Source organism: Erithacus rubecula (genome assembly GCF_903797595.1).
Source record: "Erithacus rubecula genome assembly, chromosome: 8".
Taxonomy (NCBI): Eukaryota; Metazoa; Chordata; class Aves; order Passeriformes; family Muscicapidae; genus Erithacus; species Erithacus rubecula.
The window spans coordinates 18,724,331-18,736,954 of NC_136659.1; the positions used below are offsets into that span (position 1 = coordinate 18,724,331).

The 12,624-nt window shown below is 38.0% G+C and overlaps 1 protein-coding gene across 2 annotated transcripts in view; it reads right to left on the bottom strand.

The window, feature by feature from the left end:
- CERS6 (ceramide synthase 6) overlaps positions 1–12,624 on the bottom strand; it is an 88,473-nt gene that overhangs the window by 24,354 nt on the left and 51,495 nt on the right. For both annotated transcript variants that reach the window (XM_079311822.1, XM_079311823.1), the window contains exons 5-7: positions 5,696–5,746; positions 4,853–4,945; positions 1,536–1,664 (exon numbers count right to left, since the gene is read on the bottom strand). In XM_079311822.1, the coding sequence (XP_079167948.1) occupies positions 1,536–1,664; positions 4,853–4,945; positions 5,696–5,746 (273 nt within the window). The remainder of the gene's footprint in view (positions 1–1,535; positions 1,665–4,852; positions 4,946–5,695; positions 5,747–12,624) is intronic.

Genomic DNA, 12,624 nt, shown 5'->3' on the forward strand with positions numbered 1-12,624 from the left:
GCAATGAGAATAACAAAAAATGCTGCTTTCCAGCTTTCCAATGGATGTGTTTCACTATGAAATGGTAGATGGAAAGAGTCTAGTGGCCTCCAGAAACAGCTTTTCATTTTTACAAATATGTAATAGGTAACACAGGTCAGGGGGACAACTGACCCATCATGACAAGCTATTTAACCAACTTCTTTTTTCCAGTTTGGCAGTTTTCTTCCTCTGCACTGACTTTCCCCTCAGTAATGTCAGGAGTATGCAAGAGTCCATCTTCTCTTATAAGGCACCAGAGTTGTGACCCACTGCCCTGGCAGAAATTCCAGTCAAACCAGATTGAAGAACTGACTAGAAAGGCCACTTAAGTATGTGCCCATGAGGAAGCATATCTGGTCAATGTTTGCAACTCCAGTGAGAATGCCAACAATTAATTCCTCTTTGTCTTAGTAAATGGACAGAGGGTGAAGTTTTAGCTAGCCTAGTACAGCTGCTCTCCAGTGTTTTTATAGTTCTACAGACACTGGTCTGATCTAGAATAAACATCTTTAAGCACTTCTTTCTGGTGGTGAGAAAAGAGGAATGAAGAAAGTTTAGGTGAAGTCACAGCCAGCTATACACATTGCTAAAACAGAAAAACAAACTTGCAAAGATGTAATTATTTTTATCACAAAAAATCCACATTCTCTTTTGATTTTTATCTCAGGCAGCATGTGCCTTCTGTATTATAAAAGATTAAAAAATAAAACCATATTTACAGCACTACTGAATCAGAATGGCAGAATCTTGGTTTTGCAATAGGTGACTCATGCAGTGAGTCTATATTCTTGCATAACAGGTATCCTTGCAGATACTTGAATAAAAAATAATTTCAGACAAAATAGTTATTAACTTTGGAGGAGAGTTCAGAGACAGCCAAATTCCAGGATGACCCAGAGCTACCCAGTAACGGATGCAGAAAAAGGATGACAACATCTCTAAGTTGCCACGATGGAAGTTGCAGATCATATTGCCTTAAAAGAATTTCAATCATCCTTTCTTCTCCAAACACAACTGCTTAGTGTTGGTACTGGGATCCAGAGGCATGGGAGCCTGGAAAATCAGAGGTGAGCTCACTGGCCACGCCCAAATAAGCCACTGCATTGTCCAACATCCTCTGCCCAGCAAAGCAGAGCAGAAACACACCATGAAACCTTGATTCTTTTGGAGACAGGGTTATTGCTGTCATGGTTTAAGACCCAAGTGACCCACTTTCACCACTTCCCAGATTTTGCAACTTCAGCTTTTGATTTTACCACGTTATATTTAACAAGTATTGCAAGTAACCCTCTCTGGCATGCAATGCATTACCAGCCTCTGCTCTGTACAAGCAACATATCAAGGGATAAACCAGCCTGAAATCAGAAGCAAGTGCTGCTACCAGTGCAAGATATTTAAGCAAGGAAATACACCATATTAATCACCATTACCACCTTGAACTGGCTTAGGAAACACTTGTTCTGCACAGCAAAAAGATTCTACCTGCTGACAGGATGACATAAGAATTATCTCACCTCTAGGACAATATCAGCCACGTCATGGAGACATAAGATCAAGGTTCCCACTCGTGTCAAATTGGTTATATATGAGAAGGTAATCAAGGTGACTGCTACAATGTGATGTGTAAACATGATTCCAAAATCCTAGAGCAGCAGAAGCAAGGAAAAGACACAAAAACAAAAAAAAAAAAACAATGAAGCAAACTGATATTCTGTACTTATATTAAAAAATTCTGTTACTTAAATCCAGCATTATATTTGTATCCATTTATATTATATCCAGCCCTCCAGAATTAAGGCCTCTGTCACCCACATATGTTTAACATGTCACACTCACTGACTGAACTGTCAACTGGCCATTGAGCATTAGTGCCACTGAAGGGCAAAATAACATCTTCATGGTTTATATTACACATCAACAAGGAAAGGGAAAGATCTGCAAAATATATGCAATCTAAACTGCTTCCACTGAAACAAAAAAATCAGTTCTGTGCCTTTCTTTACCAAGAAAAGTGTCTTTGAAGAAAGAAATCTAGTATCCAAATTTAGCCAAATATAATGTAATTTTCTAGAATCAAAACTCAGTATTCAAGAAAATTAGCAGCTACAGAACATTTTATTCTTGGAATGAGTGAACTGTCATTCAAAAAAGAAAAAAAAAAATAAAGCCACAGAAGCTCCAGGAATTGCCAAATGCTTGGACATAAAAGGTGTGAATACACAGAAAGGTCTCCTAGACCTTTTACAAACCTGTTAAAACACAGTGTAGACATTTTATACATTCCTTTAAATGTACCTGTCAAATATTTTTCTATCAAAAATACATTAGGTATCCAGGAAGCATGCAAATAAACCTTACTGCTCTTAAGTTTCATCAGGTACTGGTGAAACTAACCAAATTCCCTAATTCTTTTTTTAAGTGTTTTACAAAACAGAAGTATGGGAAACTGGAAAAAGATGATAAAACACCAATTCATACTAGGTTCCAGTATTTGAAAATGAACACTCTTAAGGGAGAATATCATTACAGCAACAAAGCAGATATTTATGAAGCTAAAAGCATGGCATTATAAAACTGTAGAAGTTGATACACAGTTCACTGACTTAATGCCAATAGTAGGTTTGTGAAGCAGTCAAGTTTGCTCACACCTCCAGTCAGGCAAAGACAATCTGGTGGAATTTGTAACACCTAAATAAAGATTAACAAGTATTTGAAAGTCAAAAAAACCCTGGAAGTAATTTTTGAAGTCATCAGTTTGCTATTAGGGAAGAATAAAATGGAGATGGAAAATAGCAAGTAAAAAACCAGTGCTGGAGTTAGGCCAGTGCTGAGGGCTGCTGCTTCAGCAAGGACACACTGCACCTCTCCCTTCAGAGAAACCCAACTACATGGAAAAAAGCACTTGGCTGAATGCCTGCAGTGCACAAGACTGATTGGGCACTTCTGACCATCCCAGAATACAATGCAGCCACTGCTGCTGAATTTAAAGTATCTAAAATGATAACCAAAACTTAGATAAAAATATTCCTTTCACTGTAACATGAAAACATCAACAACTTACTCAGGTTGAGACCTGTTAATCTACTCCATACATGTCAATTGTGAAATATTACAATAGCATCTGATATTAGCTGGCAAATTTCCTGCTTCCTGTTAAACAGATCCCTATTTCATATGGGCACCATTCCACACACTGCATATTGGGTGTATTACAAGGTTTCCATATTTTTTTTAAATGAAGCCTTCTTTTAAGAGAGAACTACTATGGTGTTGCAAGAACTTGTTTCTCTGTCAAGATAATGAAAGGTTTTTGACTTGCTATTACTGCACTGCAGATGTTGTGCTCCTGCTCTCTGCTGGACACTGCACTTTCTCAGACACAGCAGGTGCTTGAGACACCACTTGGATCTGGTGCTCTGGGCTCAAGCATTGCAGAGCTGGGGCTGGGTGCTCTTGGCTGTTAGTGATCCACTTCCCCACCTCCGTGTCCCATCCTATTTCCACAGCAGGTTGCCCTAAAGTTTTTCAATAACAACTCATTTATATATAACTAAGAAACAGATCTGGCCCCTGCAGCTTAATATATTAGTCAATATTACTCTTGATTTAAATTCATCTCCACATCATACAGCTCCCTTGAGCATTGTTTCTCTCTATCTTGGTTTGTGAAACAGGGAAGTTACACCCACTTCAAGCTCAGAATGTTTAGCATCAACAGACAATGCAAGCAAGCGATTTATATTCATCATAAGTATTCATTGTAAATAGGTTGTTTAATTTACAATTTATCCTCTCATATGGATTTAAATTGTGTGGATGCTTTCTTGAGATTTCTACCTCTGGAATAACCTGGAAATCCCAATAGAAGAGTGTGTTTCTATACAGGTAGCTCTGGCATAGGACTGCCAGGAATACACTGTGGTTCTAACAACCATGTAAGTTTATTCAGGTCCTAATCCATCCTTCATTTAGTCTTTTAAGAGCTATGGTCCTGCTAAAATTCTAATAAACAGGAATTTTTACATTAGCATAGCCTACAATAATTTATTTAAATGACAGCTGAGGGAAGGCCATACAGATATTACAAAATCCTTACAAATTAAAAAAAAAAATATTTTGAAACATTAAAGCCCCTGCAAGAATAGCTCAATTGACTGTTATTACAGAGTTACTGTTGTGCTGTTTGTTCTGCTATGGACTAAGATACTCCTCAGAGGAGAGACTTGGAATATGGAGCAGATTGCAACTAATTCTGGAAAAATATTTCTATTTGGACAGAGTCTTGTTTTTTTTCATTAACAATCTTCTAATAGCAAAGGTCACTTGCATGACTGCAAGAGTAAAATTTAAATATCACTTTTTAGTATTAAATGTTTTTGCTGTCCTTTTGTAGAAAAAAACCTGAAAGCCTGCATTGATCTCACAAAGTGATATTGTAAATTTATACTGTGAACCCTTATGAGGCAGTCTTACTCTTTTCTTGGCATTTAATTGTTTAACTCTTAGAAGAAACAGTACATCTACCAGACACTACCTGTTCAATTCCATTCAAGTCACTGCATGAAAGCAGAAGGTTCTTTTGGCTTCTGCTATTTGCCCTTCGATATTTTCTCCAGGATCCTCTTTCCATGTGCAGAAAAACCTCTCATTATAGTAAACAAGGAACAGAGGAAGACAATACCAGTTTCTCAGTGATTAATATCTGCAAGAGCTGAACACTAGAAACAACTGTATTTACAGTTCATTGTACATTTAATACAAGTATTCCTCCAGTAAAGAAGGATATGTTAAAGCTTAAAGCTTTTGGTGCTTTTAATCTCATTCTTCTTACCTTTCTTTTAACATCAATGAATTGAGAAAACATTAAGGACCAGTAGAATGACAATTCAACCATGTAGTAGTAATGAAGGTCAGGCATCAGTGGCTGAAAGATGGAGATGAGAAAAGGTTAATAGAGTTTAATTGACATTACAGACAGCTGCAGTCTATAGTCTATAGTCTGTGTTTAATCACAGGGGATTATTGAATTATACATAAGCATCCTATGTAAAAAAAAAAAACAATATTATGGTTGCCTCTTTCAAACTTTAATGCCTCTGGAAAAATAAAGTTCCCTGACATACTCTCTTCTAATGTTTTAGCCCTGACAATACTGTAATCCAAAAATTATGTTGCTCATTTGGAACCCAGAGCAAACCAAATTCTGAGTATTCCTAAGTATGTTTTGAAAGTTTACTTGAAACATCTTGCTATATATCCATAATGTGGGTTTAAAGCATAGCAAAAACAACAATGCTACAGTAGACTAGAAAAAATAAATTAATGCCAGTATATAATATCATCAGCTCATGATGAAAATGTGGGCTTTGAGCAGGGCTCTCTAAAACAGAAATGTGTACTTTTGAAGAATTTAACCATTTTCTGGGGACATACTAACATTTGGAAAGAAAAAAATAAAATAAAATTCTCTGGAGCTTTTGGAATTTAATGTGTGGAATTGAGCTATATTCATCTTTCCCATCTTGAACTCCAGCAAGATGAGAAGAATCTAGTAATGTTATAAAATGCTGAGTAGCCCATTCACACGAACATACTGAAACAAAGCTCCACCATAATAAAAACAGAGCTCTGCAGAAATGTCATGCTTGTTTTTAGACAGCACTGTAACTTTTACCTGATATGGATACCCACTCCAGCACTGCCTCGTATTCCACAGCCAGGGTGTCTGAAAGAAAGAAAAAGCAAAACAAAGGTCTGTACACAGCACTTTGTGCTATGTTAAGTGTATATATTTAATACCAGTGAAGTAAAAAATATATGAACAGCTTAGAATTCATGTAAGGCAGTGCACATCATACATTTACAGCACTAAATGCTTCCCCTAGATCACAGTTTTTCAATAAATCTCACTGCCTGAGAAAAGGCATGTTCTTGTTTCCACCATCAGGTGGAGCAGCTCAGCTCAGGCAAACCATCATACCAAACTCATCCAAAATAAAATAGGTGAGTGTCAAAGGAAGAAAACAGACACTAGGCAGAATGTTAAAGCCCCAGACTGAGAATCAGACTAGGTAAAAAATTATTTTTGGATATATCCTTTAATGAAAAAGAAGATTAAATAAAATTTTCACACCCATACCCCCCAGTGCTCCTGTAATGTAAAGAATAATTCCCACAGTAACCTGAAAGGTACACCAACATTTGAAGCAACAGATCTCCTCCAGTTTCTGGTATATCTCTCTCAAGGATGCTGTAAGAATGAGTCCATCCTAACTTATCCTTCCCTCCATTAGAAATAATTTCTTCATGGAACCAATAAATTGGTCCAAACATCTCCACAGTATTTACTATGCTATATATGTTCCCCTCATTTAATGCAATTAAAAACAAAAAACAAAAATAAAATAAAATAAAGTTTTTGGAAACAGCCATAGCACCTCTGCAAGACAATATAAAGAATCTAAAATATTTCTCCCTGACAGCTGCCTAAATTAGATCCACACAAATACTCTAGGATAATTCATAGTTTTAGCCAGGTTTGAAAAGCTGTAACTGTCTTTCATATCATATTCAACAAAAGATAAGAAATGCTTCCTACCCAATTATTTTGCTGCCTAAATTACAGGTTCTAGCAAAAAATGCATATTTTTCTCTTTCAAATATTATGACATCTTAAGCTTCTTCATAGAGATGCTTGCTGCAGATAGAACTACAGATAGAGAGGTTTACGCACAATTAAAATGCTGATTGCTAAATAAAATAGGCCTTACTTGATGAACCTATAACCACAAAGCCCTAAAGGGCATCACAACTGACAAATGTAATATATGCATTAAGCCTCAAAGACCAATACAGCAGAACATATGCCCCTTCTGAGCCACAGAAGGATCAGAAAGCCATGCTGCCATCTCAGCCAAAGTGCTTCTGAGCAGCTCTTTGCAAACCTAATGGATCCTCTGCGGGCAAGAGCACTTAAAATAGCAGGGCTCCCACACCACCTTCTTACCCTTCTTTTCTCCCCAGACTCTACCCCCCGTGACATGCCTTGGCATCTCTGAGTTGCTCTTAACAGCAGCAGGGCACTGTGGTTATGCTTGTCCTGGAGGGTTTTAGGGAAGAGGTAGAGCAGGAGCTTGGTTTAAGCACAGCCTTCCTCTCTGACCTCCACAATGAGCCCTACACTGCACTCAACACCTACATGTAAACCACTGTTAGAGTTGGACCAAGGAGAACCTTATTTAGTCCTCTGTGAATCTCACAACTGTGGAATATTCTGTAGAGGCTTCAGCAGGAAGCAACAATCTTAAAAAGCTCACATGGTCTGCAGTGTGAGACCTAAAACCTTTAGTGAAAGGTGGATTAATTGTAAGGGACCTAAGGCCAACATTCCAGAGTTCAAGTGAGTCTTGTGTGTGCTCATAGGACATGTCTGCAAACTTCCTCACAACAGGCAAGCTCACCATGAAGTAGAGCACAGCTCTGACTGGAAGTCCTGTGATGGATGAGAAGGAAAAGTCAGTGACTTGGCTCCCCAATAGATTCTTTTTTGATGAACATAAAAACATGCTTCTGTATTTGCCACCTGCTGAATATCCAATTTTCATTCTACTTCTTATTCTTGGTATATAGTGTCTGAGGAAGGGAGGGACATGAGGGGATTGGAGAAGAAAGGAAATACAAAGATCCTCCTAACAAAAAGCCCCCCTCTTTAAGCTGGAAACATAATACTATAAACTTCAGTACCAATTATGCCAGGCACAGAGCAGCAGCCCTACAATGCTGACACCCTGCCTTACAGAACATAAACAAGTTCAGATGGAAACTGAAGCTTTATCACACTTAGGTGCAGTGCCAAATGAATGCAATAACAGTGAGAGAGGATGTAAACAGCTGTTCAATCTGTTGAGATTTACAGTATTAAAGAACAAATCACCATAATTCCCTTACAGCAATATATGTTAAAAACTCCAACAAATCTCTCTCCAACTCTGTGATTAAATAGAGTAATTTTAAAGAATTCCTTCAGAAATAAAACTTCTCTTGAGACAAGAGAATGACTGAGGATTTTGTATAAAAATCCCCCAAAAACCCTTCCAAAATTATCTCTGATGTTGCATGCTTAGCTGGAAGCTTTGGGTTGTTTTGTATCCATTGCCTCATTCACTTATCTCTAGATAAAGTATCTAACTGGCCCCTGGCTTTCTGAAAGCACTAAGAAGTGAAAATCTCCAGGTCTTGATCAAAATGCTTCTAGTATCTAGCATGTGAAAGGTCAGTTTTGATAGTAAATGGAGAAAAAAAACCCAGTACAATAAAAACCTTCCCATTTATGAGTATCACAAAAAGCTGTTATGCACCTGATTTAGTCATGACCACGAAGGCATGGTGTAGCTCCCAAAGGGGCTTTTCCAAAATTCTTAGGTAAGTAAGAAAATTTTTCTGACTTTTCCACCAAATGAAGAAATCCGGCTGCTGGTTTTACCAGAATCCAGCATGTAAAAAGCCAGGAACATCATGACCAAATCCCCACATTTCACTAGAGCCAATTTATGTTCAAAACATATTTCAAATCAAAATAAGACATCCTTAGTCCAAAACCAGAAGATTTTAAGTTGCTTTTGAAATTAGAGAGCTTTTGAACCTGTAAAACAAAACCAACACAATACAGAGCATTCACTGTGCACATGTTCACTACTCTGCCAAGATTTTTATCTGGCTCGGTTAATGTGTTTGAATAGAATTTTGTATCATTTGTCTCTGACAGGTACAAGCAATATTAAGTGGAACGGAAATTAGCACTATTAATTACAGTCAAGATAATGCATATTTCGAGCAAAGCTCTACTGATCTCATGTTTTGGGGCAGATATAGGCAAAGATGTCAAAGATGTCTCACTGCATTCGTACTTATATTCATCAAGTTGCAGCAGGCCCTTGCTCTTCACAGAAACAAGTGGTACAAAGTAAGGCCAGGAGATTTCCTCTTCATTAGTGCTCACTTAGCCCCCAAAACGCTGAGTGCAATTTGCCTTTACCCCAGGAGCAAACGCCCACTGCCTGATAGACGTGTACAGTGCAGGACAGCCATGCAGCTGCCTTCTCCCAGCACAGACAGATCAGCAGCTCCTGCTCACAGGGACAGACCCCTTGGGTGCCCCGAGCTTCACAGCTCATCTGCCCAAGAATGCAACTGCAACAGCAGAGGAGGAGACCACCAGCTTTCTGTTCACTGCAAAATGCAGCAACATTTAACACCTTTCACACATTTTTATTATCCAGAAACTGAAAGCCTTTTAATCAACAATGCCTTTCATAACATTAGCAGAAGGAGAAATATTCATAATGAACAGGTTTTTTGGGGTGCTGGCTAGTAGATTTTTTGGTTAGGTTTTGTTTTGCTAGCTCGTTTTGGTTTTGTGCATTTCTATTTGCTTAAATTAAATAGTATCTCAAAGCTCATTTTCCCCCCAATTATGGCTAGGGATTATAGCAATTTTTTTCTTTTTCAATGTATTAATAAACGTTCCTCTTACACATCACTTGGCTGAATAAGCACTTGCTTATAGGTGAATTGAATTGCTCAATTTCTTTTTTTTCCTGCAACACCTTAATCCTCTTAGCATAGTAGGCTGGATGGCTGCTGACATTAGAAAGAAAGTTAAGACTACCAGACAACACAAAAAACATCCTTCCTTACTTTCCTCTGCCAGGTGCTCTATGTTCTACCATTATGTTCTACTCCATCCATGTATGGAAGACCCAAGAGATGTTAGTCTTTTAGATACATATTCCACAATGATCTGGGCTTCCTTCCCCATCTTTTTACTTGGCTCAATTAAGATCAGCATAACTGTGGACTACTGCAGCCTTTTACTCTTAAGGAGCATATATCTATGAAAATATTTGCTTTTGCATATAATGTACAAACAAATACATTCTTTTCCCTCTTAATTAGAGAAAAACTCATTGGTATTAATTGTTGTAAAACAAGTCACCATTTTACAAGTTACAGAAAGTGACCTTCCCCCCCGCCCCCATTATAAATATTTTGCAGTTTCTTTCTCTCCAGTAGAAAGAAAATAAAACTCCTCCTCATTTGTCTTGATTTTCAGCAAATTTGTCAAGCAACAACCAGAACTTTCTGAGTCAGCTTTTCAAAGTTTCTACCATCTTCCACTAAGTCTGCCTGGCCTCCAAGGACTTCAGATTTATGTCTTGGAAACTCTCTGATTTCCTACAGATGTGTGCTTTTTCCTACTATCCTCTGAAAAACTGCCCTGAATATAGCAACATCCCTTGTTACTGTTGTATTTGTTTTGCTACTACTTGAGAATTTTTCATACTCAAGTTTCAATGATTCAGTTTGCAGTCTCTACTGGTCCTGCACGACAGGCTCAGGGCACAACCTTAGCAGCCAATGATGCCAAAGCACAGGCTGAGCCATGCAATGAACTGACACTGCATCAGCACTGCAGGTCACCTACACATCAGAATTATCTGTGCTTCCCTCCATCCACAAAATCACCAGGTTCTGACAAATTTTGTTCCCATGCTGGGAACAAACAGAACTCAGCAAAACAACAAAATCCATGGCTACTGTTTTGCATCAATTTGTGCATGTTCTTCCTTCCAGTGACTGTTAATTTGGTTTAGGATGCAGTTGCTTCTCACACCAGGAATAGAATGTTCATAAATCCTTCACAGATCCAAGCAGTCATTGGTATTTCTTGGCATAGCTAACTACAGCAGTGAAGACAATATGACACACTGTCAGTGAATCTCCTGAGGTTCTTTTTTCATATATTGTGACTAAGCAAGCTGTTTTAAGTTTCTGCAGAACTGCTTTTTGGTTTTTTCTCCAGAGTTTAGTTCTTTGTGTCTGTAGAAAAAAGGTTTCAGGGGAAAAAATGCTTCTGCAATGAAGAGTGCTCAGTGTTTCCTCTCAGCAATCTGCACTGTTGACTTCCAAACATAATTAAAAATTATACTCCTGTTAATGGGAAACTGTAAAATATGGAAGAACTTATAAAGGCTAAGATTAATAACAATCACTGGAAGATACACTTGACATTCAAATGCAAATATATGTCAGCCCAAAAAAAAAGTTTTAGAAAAAATATGAATTCAGGTTTTGATATATTTACATAAAATGATATTTGGAAAGGCAGACTAAGCTCCATGCACACGTCCACTTTTCTCTTTAAAAATATTATATATAGAGATCTGGAACTTATGTCTTGTCTCAATAGAAATTTACTTTCAACTTACAGCTTAGGTGGAAAATGAAGCTGGCAAAAGGAACTGATAATTAGAAGGGTCCTGATATTGATCAACACAATGCACTGAGCAGAACTGAAGAACACTCCAGACAGAGAAATTGGTGACTGTAGCATCTCCTCCCCCTCCTCTCCCAGACAAGCCCAGCTGAGCTGAGTGGCTAGTGGTGCTACAACATTTTAGAGCAGCTGGAGGTCTATATAAATATTACAGGAGCTGGGCTAAAGTTCCCAGAAACTCAATGTATTTTGTAGTTCCTCAATCTACACTGCAATAACTGTGCATAAAAAGTAGAGGACACATTCACCCAAGCACTCCAGATGCCTGACAGCCCTTTGATGAAGCAAAGCAGCTGAACACCCATTAGTTTTACAGCTGCCTTCTATTTTTGATCACAATGCCAGACCACATCAATTAGCCTAGCATTTGCATCTAAGAGGATATTTGTGGATTTACTTTATTTAAAAAGGCAACACATAACTGCACATCCGGAATGAGTTTGTTAAGAGAGAATACTGAAGTTTACACTTGAAAAACCTTATCTTGGTAGGAGGGAGACCTGCATAAAATTAAACCTTTAAGAGACCAGGAAAAATTTTAAGATCAAATCATTAATAAAAAATAAGGCACTTCAACCCTTATTGATCATTGCAGAGCAGCATGATTTCAGACTACTTCTAATTTCCCTGCAGGATGCAGCTTCAACAAAGCTCTAGGGTTTCCAGTGCTCTGATAATATGGTTACTCAAAGGCATACAGGAGAGTGGGTAATAATTAAACTCATTATTACACATCTTCTTTCTGTAATTATGTTCCTATCTGTGGCTGCTCTGCCAGAGGAGTGCATGTGTCTGATTCTGCCAGCCACTGCCTTCCAACAGCATGTGTTGATGGCAAGTGTTTACCAGATTCATTGTACTCCTGATGCTGAGTTTTGGAAATCCTTAGGAAGCTGCTTTCCTTTGCAGGATTCACCATGTCTTGCTTCACTGACATATAATATGTTCTACCATTGCATGCAGTCCACAAAGGGAGACAGAGTCAATTTTTAATAATAAGAGCAACTCCATACCGAGGTAAGCACCAAGTTAAAACTTCATGCCTAAACCCAGATGTTAAGATTGTGGTATTTATGAACCTACACTGCCTACTGGAAAAACAGTGTATAAAGAAAAGCAAACAAAAGCCCCAACTGATGTGTTTTGCTGTACTTCCATAGAGGCACATTGTAGCAAGATCTCAAAATCATCCCTGACAGTCTCTCTCATACTGTATTTTCCTTTAACAGAAAGACAGAAGGGGCAAATGTTAATTAATATAAAAACAC